This window comes from Pleurodeles waltl, chromosome 4_2 (assembly GCF_031143425.1).
Source record: "Pleurodeles waltl isolate 20211129_DDA chromosome 4_2, aPleWal1.hap1.20221129, whole genome shotgun sequence".
NCBI classification, from domain to species: domain Eukaryota; kingdom Metazoa; phylum Chordata; class Amphibia; order Caudata; family Salamandridae; genus Pleurodeles; species Pleurodeles waltl.
In genome coordinates this window covers 396,999,484-397,016,165 of record NC_090443.1, presented here as the reverse complement: position 1 = coordinate 397,016,165, position 16,682 = coordinate 396,999,484, and the positions used below count along the sequence as shown (strand labels likewise).

At 43.7% G+C, this 16,682-nt stretch overlaps 1 protein-coding gene across 2 annotated transcripts in view; it reads left to right on the top strand.

Annotated features, from left to right (window-relative positions):
* The first annotated feature begins 1,913 nt into the window (after positions 1-1,913).
* RASAL2 (RAS protein activator like 2) overlaps positions 1,914-16,682 on the top strand; it is a 618,546-nt gene continuing 603,777 nt past the window's right edge. Inside the window, exon 1 of one of the 2 annotated variants that reach the window (XM_069231552.1) lies at positions 1,914-3,068. In XM_069231552.1, coding sequence (XP_069087653.1) covers positions 2,915-3,068 — 154 coding nt within the window. In that variant the 5' untranslated portion in view covers positions 1,914-2,914. The remainder of the gene's footprint in view (positions 3,069-16,682) is intronic. The other variant, XM_069231551.1, reaches the window with a different exon arrangement.

The following is a 16,682-nucleotide window of genomic DNA, read 5'->3' as shown; positions in this document are numbered from 1 at the left end:
AACACCACATGCTACCACGGGAATCACGCCCAGCCGACTCTGTTTCGGCAGAACAGTAGTAGACGCCATCCCACACCACCCCTCCTGGGCAGTAGGCGCACAGCCACCAAGCAAATCAGCAACCAGACGGAGCGCTGCAAACAAGTACGGCTCCCGGAAACGAGGGGCCAAACAGACAACGATGCAAGTGGGAGACACAGTGTTGGTGAAAGACCGACACCCAGGTAGCAAGTTCCGACTACCGTTCGAAGTTAAACCATGGACTGTGATCACTATGAAAGGCACGATGGTGACGGCCCAGAGGGGCCAAGAGAAAGTAACCAGGAATGTAGCTTTCTTCAAGCGGCTAATCCCACAAACATCCAGCAGAGAAGGCAGGAAATACCCGGAGACAAGAGTGGAGTCAGACACAGATCCAAATGACTGGGGCGTCACACTAGACGAACCAAGACTCGAGCAAGAGCAACCAGGAAACCGACCACCAATAGAAATAAGGCAAACACAGGCGACAGAGGTAGAGACGCCTGGACCAGACAGAGGAGGACCACAAACATCAGGGTGGTCGGGCACAGAGAGGTACTCGCTAAGGCACAACCCTGGGCCTTCACGGCGGTATGCGGACTTTGCATGCGAGTGAACATTCCATCGTGTTTCTGCTTCAACCTGAGCCTCACGGGCTTATCGTTTGGTGTAAACTTTGAGCTGTTTTAGCCAACCACATTTAATTTGTTTAATGTTTTAAATCTCCTCCCGTCCCCCGTTGGGGAGGGATGTAGTGTTGACAACGGAGTGGTCAACACCAACGAATGGAGCAGGGGAGGGGTGTCTGGAGCCCGACCCCTTCTAAACCGGTGCAAGGTGGTTTGTACCATCCGGCGGGAGGGGGAGGGCATAAAAGGGAGAGGGGGAAAAGCGGGAAAGTTAGTTAGGGAACGGAGTACTTGGGTTCGAGAATAAACGAGTGCAAAGCACACATGCCTCTGTGTGTTTTATTCAAGTAGCCGCGCGACGCTACATCCTTGTTATAAATCTTTTTGTGGCAGCTTTAAAAAAAATGCATGTATAAATTGAATGCCAGACTGCGTTTCATGACTTCACCCTTGTAATTACACACACTTTTTCTCTGCACCTTTACCCCCATTTTACGAGTTTCTGTAGTAAGGTTTTTTCCAGTTCTTGCACAGCTAAAGGCTCATCACTCCATTTTCTCATTAATCACAATTTGGTTTTCTTTTTGAGCCGCAACACATTTTCTTACATACCAACAGAATTGATTCAGGCAGCAGACTCCCGAATTTTAAAGGCAAAACGTTTTTTTAGCTACTTCAAACCTAAAATTGCGCCTGCTTTAAAAGAAGTCAGTTGGGAAAATCCACATCCCTATTTTCTTTTTTGCAAAATCTCCCATATTGGCATGTAATCATTGTCATAGTGAGTTGGTTCAACGGCTCGGCGCTGTGACGATAAGCCATTATCATTAGAATTCATAGCTTGCTAAATGGCTCGGGCACCGATTACCCAAGTCTGCTCCGTCGCTCGGCTCTCCTTCGCTTCTGTCCGCGCACGCTCGCTCTGCAACTAAGACAGCCTCGGGGGCGAGGTTTGCTCCCTGTAGCTGAGGGCCAGGGGGCGTGCCCGATGCACCAGGGTGACGCGAGGCCTAGCTCGGAGCGTAAAGGGAGGGGCTTCACTCACACATTGTGTGGGACGTCATGAAGGGGCGTGGTCTAGCGGCTGCGTCGCTACTCATCGCTGCAAGGCTACTCTGGGCAATAGGGGCGGGGCTTCGTGGTCTATGATGGGGCGTTGTTGGGAGGCGTGGTCCGAGGTGCAGGAGGGGATGGACTGGGTGAAAGAGGCGGGTCTTATCTGGACAGGGGCGGGGCTTCGCATGGAGGCGGGGCCGTGGCTGTAGTGCGCTGTAGTGTGCAGCTGACAGGAGTGGTGCGCGAGCTGGGTCTCCGTGAGCCCCCGGGACACGAGCCCGCTCTGCCGAAGCCACGGGGAGCCCCGCTGCTCCACCGGTACAGGGAAAAGAAGCGCTCCACACAGCCAGGAATCCGAGCCCCCTTTAGCGAAGATACCACTGTCCATAAAACGAGCCCCCTCCGAGCACCATCCATAGCCTCTGAAAAAGAGAATTCCTCAATTCAATGGGAAAAAGCAACATTCACCCACAATAAGGAAACGAACCCCTTGCGAGGGCAGTCCTTTATAGCCCGAAAAGAGAATTCCCCGTTTTAAAGGAACGGAGCAACATTCGTCCTGAACACGGAGACGCTGGGAGCAGAGGTCCCTCCGAAAGAAAACACCCCATTCACCTCAAGACAACCAAGAAGGACAAGTAGGATTCCCAAAAACCTAATATGCGCTTCCAGAGTACGAAAAAATCCTCCAAGGGATAGTACCCCAGCATAAAAGGTTCGTCCATCGCACAAGAGCTCGGTAGCACTCTACCTTGCTAACCACCCGGGACAAGTACCGCAGAATAGAAGACATATCGTCTGTAAGGAAGAGACTCCCAGAGTAAGAGAACAGCCCCTCACAGCCAGAAAAGACAGCCAAGGGCAATTATCCAAAAGGCAATAAAGCATCTCCATATCAAGAACCCCATCCTCAATGGAAAAAGAGCCCCTTCCTCAATTTGGATAACTTCCTCGTGCACCAGAGCCTTCACCCTACGAGTTAAAACAAAAACCATCGAGCAAGGGTACCTACGGACAAGAACTTCGTACTCTCCACCAGGTGCAATAATAGTGTCCCCAGAACAAGTCTCCCCTTACTCCTCAGTACAAGGAGAACACCTTAGGCTAGAGGAAAATCTTAGTCCAGAAGACCCCCCTGCCCAGGCAGTAGAGCTTTACAGCACAGTAAACTTCCCTAATTTTTGCTGGAGAGCATACATGTGCACCCCATGCTGAGACTTGCCCCCTGGCCCACGCAGGGCTCGGACATGGACATGTACCCGTCCATGCACCAGGAGCTGGAGGAGCTTGAAGGCAGTGGAGCCCTGGAGAGGATTCTGCGAGAATGTGTGTGCCAGCAGCAGGGATGGGTGCGGGTCTGCGGTAAGACTATTCATCTATATGTTATACACAAAGCTGATGTGTTCTCATAGCATGATTGGGTGTGCATATGTGTTAATTACCTTTCTGTAGCCAGTCATCATTTTAGTCACTTGTACCTTTACACTGCAGGTATACCTTGTGTTGATCCTTTTCTTCTCAACTGTATTTGTGTGGTAACATAGACCTTATACATCATTGGGCATAGACTGTGTATGAGCATCAGTTCTGGGTGCTGTTTTGTGGTATGAGAGCATGTGCGAGCTGCACAACACTGAGTGTACCATCTAACACTACCAAGGTTAGGTTATGGGTTTACTTGAACAAACGATTGCTTGTGTTTGGACACCACCACCTAGTGAACAATATCAGCAACTCTGTAAGAATAGGGCCAAAGGCGCATCCACAGCATTCGCTAAGCATGCACTTGTTGCATACGTTCCTACTCAATCCATTTTTCTTAGCTGAACAGCAAGGACTTCAATGTGTCTTGGTCATGTTTTATGATTGTGGTATTTTAAGGTTTCTATTATGAATAGGCTTTTCTTGAGGACCATGTGTGATGTTACAATATTTAACATGCTTACTTTGCTCAGTGTTGCGCCTCTGCAGCATTTAGTGGAGTTAATGTGATAAGCCTCATCCAATGTAATCTTTTAACACGAAAGTTCAATCTGAGAAACATTAACAAATAGTGGGAACAAATTTTGTTTTGTGTTTCTAGCCTACTTTTTTCAATCGGATGCAAAGTGGATTGGGTATGCAGACCGCAGTTGAATTGAATATAAAATAACAATTTTCTCCGTTGTGATCTTTCACAAATCATGACTTGCATAAAGGAGTGTTACATTTAGCTACCAGACTTCCAAGACAGTGTATTTACTGTGGCTGGTCCATTAGACTTCTAAGTAAGTAGTCTGGAAGTCAGAATTCCTTTACAGCACTTTAGGGGGGAAAATGGACAAGCTGGGAGCCTACAACTGCCATGCTGCTTTGCATCAATACTTATTTAGAAGTCATGTAAAGTTAAAACAATGATTTGGACAATGGGTGATTATGTTTTGTGAAATGCTGTAATGTTTTACTCTCCTGAGACAGTTTGACTTGCTGCAGGGATATGCCTGGTAGGTTCCTTTAAAGGGTATTAACTTCCCCTGCCGCAGAGATCCTTTTCATGTTTGTGCCATTCTGAATTCCCAGAAATGGAAAATCTTTGGAGTTTGGACCATTGATTCGTCAAGATCATCTCCAGTGCTTTGGTTTGGCAGCAGAATCGGTATTCTGGAGGTGTTTTACGCATTAACTTTGTCGTGATATCGATCGACAAGAAGGTTCACAGGAACTGTGCAGTGTTGACTGCTCCATACAATGTTTTGATCTAATTAAAATAAATCCAGAGAACATGTAACCAGGTTCTAAAATGAAAATCTTACAGTCCACAGTAAAAAGTAAAATCTGACTGAGGACCGTCACACCTTCTCCATCTAAATTTTACTTTTCTTTAGAACTCAGTTGGTTAGAAGACAACTTTTTGCTGTCTGATCTTTGCCTCTATTCGATCAGATCATTTTCCATCATTAATGTTTTTGAGCAGCTGACACTTCTCCAGTAGACTTGATCATTTTCTACTGCACATTGACTGTTATGGCTACTCAACATAAACTTCGTATTAGGGTCTTAGCCTCAGTTCCACTCCTCTTCTTGTGTCTATTTTGCTCCTTTGGTGGGCGATGATATGTGTTATATATCGTTTTTTGGTCACCAAGAATAATGTCTGGTAGTGCATTTTTATTCTCTTTACTGTGTCCTTTGACTGAACATTTATGTTTATATCATTTTTCATACGTTTGAACTGTGATGCTCTTCCTCGCCTCCCCTTCACCTTCTGGGTTAAGTAGTGTGCTTGATTAAACTACCAAACAGTGAGCCATGATTATCTCGGGGAGATTCAGTTAATCTTTGTTAGATAATCAACATTGTTCCATTACAGGGGATTCACGATATAGGATATGAAGCTAGTCTTTTCTACACCACCCACCCAACTCCTAGGCCAACAAGTTCGTCAGTCACTTACACTGTAAAAATATCTCCATGAGCAGGACATATGTTTGTTACAGGTATTGTTTTCCGATTCCTCACTATGCGGAAAAGAAGCAGGTGCCTCTTCTTGCAAGAGTGTTGCCATCCTTGGGATCTACTGCCACACTCAGTACTCTCAAGTGTAACCAGTGAGGCCCGATGCACTGAGTAGCTGACCTTTGCAATCAACGCTGATGCAAATACTGGGAGCTAGCTGACTGTGTCCTAAAATGACTTAAGTTTAGGCTTTTCTTTCCTCTCCGGAAGCAACAAGCTTCGCATGCTGTTCCACTTCTTCGTAGAATATATATTTCTCTTCTGTCATACAGAAATCTGTGAACAGGAGACGCGTCAAGCTGAAAATATGTTGGTCCAAGTTCTTATTGACCTCCACTTGCCTGCTTGCGGATGCCCTGCTCTCGAGGGAAGTGTGTCCATTCTTCCTTCTGGAAACATTCTCACACTTCTCTGTGGATGTAACACCCTGCTGAACAGTGCCCATCCAAGGAGAGAAGTTGCACTCATCAGCTGCTTTCCGTAAACAGAAACGGCCACAGAAGCCTACATAGACAATTTCTTTCTTAGTGATGCAAATAAAGTGCCGCTCGTACTTTCCCTAGCGTTAAAAAATATATATATTTGCAGAAGAGCTGCAGAGAACACACTTTGTTGATCATCAGAGATTGTTGACTTTCTCTAAAAGGCCCGTCGGTTCCACATCTTCTGTACCCCACCTCCACCCCCACTATCCTTGCGTGTGAAAAATTATTGACATAAAGTTGTAAATACCCATGCTATCAAAAATACAAACTAGTAGTTAACTCTGCTCTCTGTTCAATGCACAGTCCTATGGCATGCACAAGGTGGTGGCCTGAGACCAAGCATGAAGGATAGTGTGGACTGGCGTGCATACGTGATAGTCGTTTAGGCACTCATCTGTAGAGGCAAAGCTGGTAAATTATTTCAAGATGAGGAGTGAACCGTGCTTGATTTAACAAGTTTGGAAGTCGGTTTATGATTAGTAGTCCTTTATATTGCAACTTTGCTATGTGCTAGAATGACCAGTTGCATGTGTTTTTTTTTGTAAATATTGCTGCTTATTTGGGTAAGGATATTTCCACACATTGTTCTACAACTGTGAGTGTTAGACTCAACTCCAGACGATGTGCTTCTTACAGCTATGTGTACAACCAGTTAACCAGACATCACTTCTATCCTTTTTTACTCAATGGTTGGTCTGTATAACAAAAGGTGGTGTCAAATCTAGGTGTCTCCTAGTTGTGGACATATGCAATGAAGAGAAAAAAATCTCTGCCGGTGAGTTTTTAGAAACAAATTACCACCATCCACTGGGGAATGGATTGAATCCTCCCCTTAACTATAGGAAGATACATCCCTACTGGTGGTAGTGAAAAGATGCAGAAACATTGTCGTCCTCTTGATTATCATGTATGGTCGTCGATCTGTCAGTAGAGAAGTTGAGCACTTTAGTAAAAATGTGTTCTACATTCGAAATGGATACAGCTTTCTATCATCCAGTCAACTTAACAAGCTTCTTTGGTAATAGAAATGTGTTCTCAAGTAAGATGTTGTGGTCAAGCTAAATTGTGTGTCCTAAGGAAGATGGTGGCTAATTGGAGAATGCCGAAAAGGCAGCATAGCATAATCGAAGAGAGGAGATGTTTTATTTGTAGAATGTGCACTTTGAGGTGATTTATATTAAGTTTTTTTTTCCCCACTTCTGCTTTGCTGGCCTTGTTCTGTGTATAGTTGGAAGTAGCACATCATTGGCTGGCACTGCCATATTATTCGCAGAGGGGATACCATTACTACATTGAGTAGCAATGCAGACCCGTATGCATATTTTTAAGGTGTTTTAAACGTGTACAATCATGGTGTATGTTTTTATAGGACGTAAACATTGAGCATATTAAGTTAATAAAAAATATACACATATGATGAGTTGTGTTTGCACTTGGCAGAAATGATTTTGACTTTGATTTAAATAAAAAAAAACAGTTTATTTGCTTATTGGTATTAGTAATTTACAACCTATTGTATTGTATCTGCTTTTGACATAGCGCTTCATACCTGAGAGTGTGGCATCAAAGAGCTTTATTGGACATGTAACCATCTACACCTTGGGAGGTGTGACGGAAGACAGATGTGACAGAGCGGATACAGTTTACATAACAGGGCTCCTGTGAGATACACTGCAGAAGGCCTGAAGGGATTTTGGTGTCTACAGAGCCTTTATTCCATGTCCTGTGCTTGATACGACAGTAAGAGCGGCCACTCTGTAGATGTTCTAGGGTCTAGTGTGGAGAAAGGACAGATATCGACCCGGGTGGACTGTCCTCTTTATTCAAACTGTAATTGTACTCAGCCAGTTATAATGCTTATAGTGTCAAGTATTATAGTAAAGTCAAATCATGTAGTAGTTTTCGTGTGACAGATCTCATTATGCATTCTGTGAATTCCTTATTGGTACTGAGTGGCTTAGTTTAGGTGGGATGATGGCGACAGCCTGAAAGTATGGGCTCATCTTCATAGTTTTTTTAATTCTTATTATTATTAGCTATCTACTGGTCCCAAAACCTCGGTTTGAGATGCAGGTCCGGTGTGCTGAGGTTACAGGCAACCTCGATGGAGTAATTTATCAGGACAACCAAAGTAGGTTTCCACTGATGACAAGCGGCCAAGGTAGAGTCCATTAGTGGTACTCACATGACTCGAGAGTACTCTTGGATGTATCGTTGTGTTCTGATCTTGAATGCTGTGCTGTGCCTAGAGTGGTCGTGCAGCCTTATCTCATGAAGATTTAGGTCTTTACCTCTTTGCTGAATTTCAGATGCCACCTCAGGGACCAAATTGATTTGAATATGTGCTGTGTAAAACCCAGACTATGACAGCACCCTGCTCATACCTGTCCATCACCATCGCTTCAATTGCTGTCCAGTTTCTGCTCTCTAGTTAAGTAATTGGCTTACCAGCTCATTTAATCCCCGGGCTGCAGCTCAGTCCCACAGTGCTGCGGACAAAGGAGGAGGAAAGACATTTTTAGCAATTGTAGGAAGCCGTTTCCATGTCCTTGAACACTTGACCTATGAACTTTAGGTGCTTTAAACGAACTTCTGTTTACATCCTTTCCAACTTTTTCTCAGTTTTCTATGTTTTTTATTACTTGTGTACTTTTTCTTCTGTTTGCTTCGTACAAGAAATACAAGCATGCTTTCAATAACGATTGACATAGCTCTATATTTTTTGGTGCTGCAGACTCACAAACCACGTAACCGTGCGGGTGTTAATGTTTATGGGAGGAGTGCAGGAAGCTTCTAAGCTTCTTCCTGTGTCCAGAAGGGACCACTTCCTCAGCTGTCTGGGGCCAGGGAAGCTCCTGTTTTCACTGTTGCTAATTTAAAAATGGTGTAATTGTTGAGGGAGGTTCCACTCCCAACCAGGGGGTAGTCATAGAAAAGACCTCTGGCTACTATTGTACATTAATGTCTTCCTCTTTTCAACAGTGTGAGCTGGTTCTTATTGGCCGGAAGAGAGAGGGCAATCCAGCGTAGTTATTAGCTAAGGGTTTTGATTCGACCATCAGCTTCACTTCAGGACCTTCAATCTTTGCCCTCTGTCCAATACCTACTTAGATAGTCTTTCTTTGCAGGTTCTCCCTACGTATGAAACATAAAAAGGACACCCCTGTACTGTTGCACGCATTGTGCCATTAATGATACGTAGCCAGTAGTTTATAGCACAGGGCATACCATGTTTTACTCTTATAGGTAGAGCAGTAGAACAGAGGGCTAGTTCACTACCTACTCTGGGAATCAGTCTCTGTAGAATGAAGGGTTGTAAAGGAGCTGGAGGTCTTTGTCCTTTGGATGAAGCATTGTACACTTGATCATCAATCTGTCCTGGAGGTAGGAATGTACAGTGGTATATCTTGTGGTCAAGCAACCTGGAAGAACCAACATACAGTAGGACATTGGTTGGTTAGCCTACCTCAAGTGATCTAGAGTAGCACTTCTGGTGCACTGCATCTATAAGAAAAAAGTGTGCGGTAGCACACTTGCTAATTGGCCTTTTGCGATGTACACATTGAGCAATTCGTATTTCCATGTTGAAGCAAGGTATACAACTTTTAATTGGTCTGTACAGGATCAATTATGTACACTAGCCCTTCAGGTGATGGCTCTGCCCAGGTTGAAGCAGTGTATGCATCTGCGGTTATTTCCATCTAGGATGAAGAGCATTGCTCTTGTGAACTGAGCTCGTCCCATCTTTGAGGTTCCTTTTGTAAAATGGCTGACCAACAATGTAAATCTTGCATTGTTTTGCGGAAAGGTCTGCCCTGTACGATTTCTTAGTGATCGCTGAATCCCATCCACAGTGCCCAGTGAATCGTGTATCATTTCCATCCTCCTACCCCATCCCCCTAGTGAAGTATTTATTATATGGTGAAAACGCTTCCCAATATATGCTCATTTGAGTGCAAAGTTTGCTTATGTTTATTTTCATAGAACTCTGTTTCTGTTTTGGCTTCTCATGGAGTATTTCTCAGTTTCCTTGTAAAATTGCGTACTTTGTCTAGACTATTAAATTCCTTATAAAACCTCTCAGGCAGGGTGCAAAAGGAAAATTACATAATATATGTAGATTACTGACAAACACTCACTGCTACCATGATAGCCAGCCGTAGCACCCGGTGCCAAGGCCTCTGGATTCACTCGGATGTCATCTCAACCCACAAACTGCCACTCTAGATGCTTGAATATGTGCACTTGGACAGGTTTATGTGTGGTACAAAACCTGCAGTTTCTGTTGCATGATGTCTTCAGAACTGCGCCCTCGTCTCTGATGCCATCCACAGTGGGCTACGTGAGGACTGGTTTGGACAGCCATGTTAAGACAACTCCAGTAACACTGAATTTCGTTCATCCGGGCTCCAATTGACCGATAACTTGATGTTTAGGAATTGTTGCCTCATTAATAAGAGTGTGTTGGTGGGTGATGGGGTACCTTGCAGAGAAACTGACCCTCGGGGAGTGGCAATGCTCTCTCAAAGCTAGAAAATCCAGGTTATTGATGTGCTGCTGATGCAAAACCCTTCTGTTTTGCAACAGTGTTTTGCTGAGTGTGAAGAAACTTAGATGTCGGTGCCAGTCATTTCTTGAGCGGGACCATATTTCCCAAGACACAGAATGGAAAAACCCTCTGATATCTGGAGTATGGAAGGATACAACAAACGTAAATGAATCGGACAGTAACGTGTCTTGGACATTTAAAACGGCTGCCGTAAATTTGGCGGTCGGTAGGATTTGTCACATACCAAAAATAGCAGTTGTTGCCGAATCGTTTGTCTATATGATCGAGTATGTTTCCTCTTATCAGATTTTATTTTATACGGCTCGTGTTCTGTATCTGGGGATGTCCTGTGTTTCAAAACCCTCAGTATGTACCCAGCATGCATTGACTGCACTTGTAGCCTCATCCCTGCTTGCAGGCTGCGGGTTGTGGCCCTGTGTTCAGACTCCCTTCATCAGAGACACGTTCTGGCACTTAGAATGCCTCGAGTGCGACGAAGGTGACAGCAGAGTGACATCCCGCCATTACGACGAAGGCTTTATGCTATTAAGGTGATCGTCTTCTCGCGCCTACTCTGTAATTTCGTTTGAAAAGCAGTTTGTTCTATTAAAGCAGTAACGGCAGCCAGCCTATGAGTATTGAAGAGCGGGGACCCATTGCTTGAGAAGTGATATTGACAACCTCGATTTCCCTCACAGCTTTCACCAGCCCCACACAGAATGCTCAGTAATTAAATACAAGTCCAACCAGGAGGCAGTTGTTGGTTTCAGCAAATAACCCATTAATCCACTTTTTATAGGATCTCCTCAGTCCGTAATTCACCACCAGATTTGTTCTATGTATTTACATGTTTGTGCTATTTCTTTAAAATAAGAAAATATTTAAAATGCACAGTGTCCAGGTCTCATCATCGGCAGAAGGTAACTTTGTGAATGACCATTCAAGGGCTTTGTGCATTGTATTGCAGATACGCACTAACCGGTTGTAGATTGAGCAATGGTTAAGATTGTTTATTTTTAAATTTATTTTTTCTTGTTCTCATAATGATTCCACCTGTGCTAAGAGTGCAACAGGACTGGGGTGCAGTAGGGTGGATCCTGATGTATCCTGAGAACACTGCCTACACCGAGAAGCCGCTCAGGACCATGGGCAATTTCAGCAGGTACCTTCTCATCGCAAACAAGTATTCTAGATGCCCAGCACCAAGCACTCTCGTACCCGACGAGGGCTAGTGGAAGCTCTTAATCAGTGGACTTACAACAACTTATCCCAGAGTGACCAAAAATTGGTTTTCTTTCCAGTAGGGCCACTGTGTTCTAGACGATGCAAGATATTAACGGCTGTCAGCCATTCATGTATAGTTGGAGTCACAGGAAGGACCCACTTTAAGCAAATCTCTCGTCGAGCTAGGAGGATTAATAAGAACATCAGATATCTTTGATATCTACCAGTCATCTGGCCATGCACCTCCTTCTCCAACACCCAAATATTACTTGCGAGGGGCTTACCTTGACTTCAAAATCAATTGCTTCCATGAGTACCTTACCCACGTCTTGCCCGAACTGACCAAGCCTGGGGCACAGCCAAAATATATGAAGATCGTTTGCCCTTTCTTCATTGCAGCAAGGACAGTTCTTTTTAGTCCTTCCAAGGGGCGTTAATTTCTCTGGTGACCAAATGGCCCTATTTAATGTGAACAAATGATTTTTCTTTAGGGAGTCAGATTTAACTGTGGGCCAGGCCAAAGTGTAGACATAGATACTTGCCATAAGTTGATGAGATCCTGCTCTGGCAGATCTTTTCTCCACTTATTTTCCAGTAAGGGGGGAGACCCTTCCCCTGCCTCTGTTAGCATCTAGTACCATAGGGTGACCTCTTTGGGATAAGTATGTCTCTGAAACAGCTTCTTCTCCCATCCGCTCATTCCTTTCCTTCACTGATAGTACTTACATTTAGAGGCCAAGCCCCCCGTTTGCTCCGTAAATGTAACCCAGGTTATCAAAGCACAATCTTCTATAATTTGGCCCCACTTCACCAACCCCTTTTCCTGTAAGTAAATAGATGACTTATCTTGACGACATTCCGGGGACCTGATGAGTCTCAAATGGGAGCCGAGCTGCTATAATAAGACATCCCGAGGGCTCGCCGAACTTGAAACCATATTTTGCAAGGTGCTATCAGAGTCTTTAACCTAACCCTCTTAAAGTATTTCGGGTGGCCAAATTTAAATAAAAAAACAATCACCTGACTCCGCAAGGTGTCTAGTAATTGCCTTGAGGAGAGGGGTGAAGATGAAACTTTCATTCAGTAATCTCCTTATATTTTTCAACTGAAAGGCTAGATAGTATTTATAGAAATCAGGGGTTACGATCTCACCTTGCTCTTTCTTAATGCACAGCTTCTTCCAAGCAATGCAAACTCCCCTTGATGCCCACACTAAAAGAAGTCAAATCCCCCTGAAATGTTTTTAAACCATCCTAATTTAAATTCTATTGGGATTGTGTTAAACAAAAAGGTAAACTTTGGTAGAATAATCATCTTTAAGACGTTCGATCTACCTAAAGGAGAAAGTGGAAGACCAGCCCATATCTTTAATAACTTCTTTGTGTCCGTCCATACCTTGTTAAAATTGACCTGGGGAACCTCCTCCAGATTAGCTGTAATTTACACCCCCAGATAACTTATCTGTTGTTTGACCAACGCGCTATTGTAATCAGTGTTCCAACACATAATTTCCATCTTCTGCGGTTTTACGGAATAACTTGACACCCTACCAAATTCCTCTAAGGAGAGTACAGTATTTGGAAGAGTCCCAGTTAGATCACCAGTATATATATCATTAAATCATCTGCATACAGTGCTACTTTCTTCTCCCATCCTCTACATTGGTAGGGTACAATATTTGTGTTCTTTCTAATCATTGTAGCCAGAGGTTCAATATACAAATTAAAAAGAAGGGGGAAAAGTGGACAGCCCTGACAGGTCTCACGCTCAATTTTAAATTGCTGTGACAAATTGTCATTAATCAATATTGTGGTCATCGGGTTCTTATACAAGGCCCTAATTGCCCTAGAAAAAACATTGCCAAACTTATAGGCCTCCATGACCATCTTTAGGAAGAGCCAGCTAACCCGATCGAAGGCTTTAGCAGCATTGAAGGTAAGAACTGCTAGGGGGGATTCATCCTGACAGGCCAAATCTGTGGCACCCAATAAATCATGTGTTAATTCATGGAGTTGTCTTCCCTTGATAAAGCCCTTCTGATCATCATGAACCAAAGACCCAACCACCGTTTCAAGCCCCTTTAATAGAATATGAGTATACATTTTGTAATCTAAATTCAATAATGAATTGGGTCTGTATAATTCACATTTTTGGGGGTTTTAGAATTAAACTAATAATAGCCTCGTCCCATGATTTTGGGGTCTCTAGACCCTCCAAAAACGTTATTAATTAATTCCAACATGATTGGGGCCTATTCCTCCTTCAGTATTCTATAAAGTTCAGTCGGCAAACTGTCAGGGTCAGGTCCTTCACGCTTTTTAAGACTTTTTAATCCCTTCATATATCTCTTCCATTTCTATCTTTACTTCCAGCTCATACCTTGATGTTCCATCTAGCCCAGTGAGTGGAATACCCCCCCACAAAAAACCCATATGTTATCTTCCGAGGTCTCTGAGTCCTCTGTGTATAGGTTTCGAAAAAAGGAGGTAAAAGCGTCCTCTATCTCAACCTCTCCTGTAAAATAATACAGTGTCTTCATTTTTAATAGATGTAATACTATTTCTTGTCTGATCTACTTTTGTTTTTCATGCCAAAAGTTTACTACTTCCTTCCCCATACTCTTAATGCGCAAACCTACTATTTCCCCATTTTTTTCTGTTCTTGTCTTCTAGGAAAATCTCAAGATATGCCCTAGCCTGCTTCATCTGAATATCTAGAGTGATTGCTTGTTGTCCGTCCAAGGATTCTTGGGCCTTCAATTGCAGTTCTTTAATAGCATATTCAAGCTCCGCAGTCCTTTTCCTCTCTTCTCTATGTCTGTGAGCAGCCACACTAATTAGCCTCCCTCTTATATAGGCCTCCTAGGCATCCCAAACCACCTGTAAGCCGGTGGACCCATAATTTGTTGCAAAAAATTATTTCGTATCCTGCTTTAAACCCTCAATAATCAATTCATCTGAAAGCAAGGCCCGGTTTACTTGCCTAGGTAGGGTGATTGGTTTATAAAGATTAAAATGAAGTTTCACCACCCAGTGATCCAATAGGTGTTCTGGGGCATGCCCCACATATTCGGCTTTCCTGCATAGACTTCCATGTATTAAAAAGAAATCAATCCTGGAGCGGTGGCTATATTTCTTATTATGAAAGGAAAAACCTTGGGCCAATTGCGCTGTTCCAACGCCAAATATCTACCAACCCTAGATCTTCCAATGCCTGTTTCACCCAGATTCGTGTTTTAGGAGCGTTCACAATCCCCCTAGAGGTAGATTTGTCCAGCACTGGGTCCAACAAAACATTAAAATCACCCCCAACAGTATTGGGTACTTAGAAAATATTTAACTGATTATACAAAGCTTGAAAAGGTGCTGGATCGTCTATATTAGGGCCATAATAACCTACTATTGTAAACCAAGATTTGTATAATTTTGCTTCCACTATTAGCCCCCTCCCTCTAGGGTCAGCAATGAAATTACCCAAGATTGCTTTTAAAGATTTCCTAAAAAGAATTGCGATACCATTGACCACACATGATTAGGTTGTACTCATGCAGTGATGTACCCATTTTATATGTTTTAGATAATCTCCCCACTCCTCCTGTTATAAGTGGGTCTCCTAAAGGATGATCACATCTTCTTAAATCACTTTCAGAAACCTTCCACCTTCGTCTCTTAACTCTAAGGCCTTTTACGATTCAAGATAAAACTTTTAGCCAGGCCAACCTAATTCTAAACATTACATATAGGGGGTGTCCAATCCTTACAACCAAACCTGGATATCCCCTGACCATCAATATTATGCTTTATGAGAACTAATTTATAAGATTTTTTTCCTATATTCTCCCACACCCTGTGATAAATAAAGTAACCCAACTTTTATATATGACACAAAATCCCTCCCGGGGGAACCCTCCCTTCTGGGGTAATCAAAAAAGGATAGCCCTGGCTGATTTCCCTTTGCACCGGGCAACAACAACGTACATACAATTATTGAGATGCCTTAATCTGTTTCAACAGACCACACACTTCATTCAGATCCCTAATATTGTGCATCTTGGTGTTCCACATAATTCTAAGTAACTTTCTAATTAGAGAAATCACATAGCCTTTGATATCCTCCCCTTCCGCTCACTCTGGAACAGTTAGTAGCCTAATGTTGTTTCTTCTCATATTTCTTTCCAGAGTTTCTAGTTTCTCTTGCAAGACCTTCTCTCCAGACTATAGTTGTTGAAATTCCTGCTTATTGTAGACCACTTGCCTGTCAAGTTCCTGAAATGCAACTTCCATTCTACTCGTCCTTTCCGACAATATGTTTATCTTGCTCTCCATAGAATTGCATGTCTCTTTTATCTTTTCTTGATTACGCTCAGAAATCTCAACTTTCCCATGGTTTCTTCTGTTAGGAAGGCAACAGATTTTATATATCCAACTGAGCTCCAGAGCTCAGGGAATGAGTAAATGTCAGCTGAGCTACAGAGCCTGAAACTTGGAGTGAAGCCGGTGTCTGGGGAGGCTCTTTGAGTCCATTAGGTGGGGGGGCTGTTGCTACTGAACAGGCTACTTGAGGCAACGCAAGCCTCTCGCCGGAATTTATTGATCCCTGCATTGTTGGACTTATGTTCTTGATACTTACGGGGGAGCAGTATCTTCCATAACCCCAGAACCCCTAGTAAAAGTCTTAAAGAAGGAAAGAACAGACATGGCAATTATAGACTCTTCTGCGGGAATAATTCCCTTCCTCTTATACTCTGCAAAAGTATTTTTATTTGCCTTCATTTGCCGTGGTTAGCAAGCAACTACTAATCTTCAGGGCTATCTCTGTTTCTTGTATTGCCTGTAATTAGCCCAACCTCCAAGGGGTCGCTGGGGGGACCACACCTCACTAACTCTGGGAAAAACATTAGGGGGCCTCTCTTATCTTTTATCAGCTTGTGCTCTCTTGAAAGCGTAATTGAAGGGGACTTCTGTGCACACGCCCACGTTCGAGCACGGGATGGCGTCATGTAGAAAGGGCCCCCCCACTCACAGCCCGCAACGCTCCCTGTTCTCCTAGGGCGGGTGCAACAATTCCCACCCCTCCTATGCCCGGAAGTCGAACTAGGACGAAAATCGTCCCCCTCGGCTCAAACTCCACGCAGCTTCTGTCCACAAGCCGGCACCGCGGCCACCCGCTTCCTGCTGCAGTGCAGCCGGAGCTCAACCTGGCTCAGTCTCCAGTATTCGCATC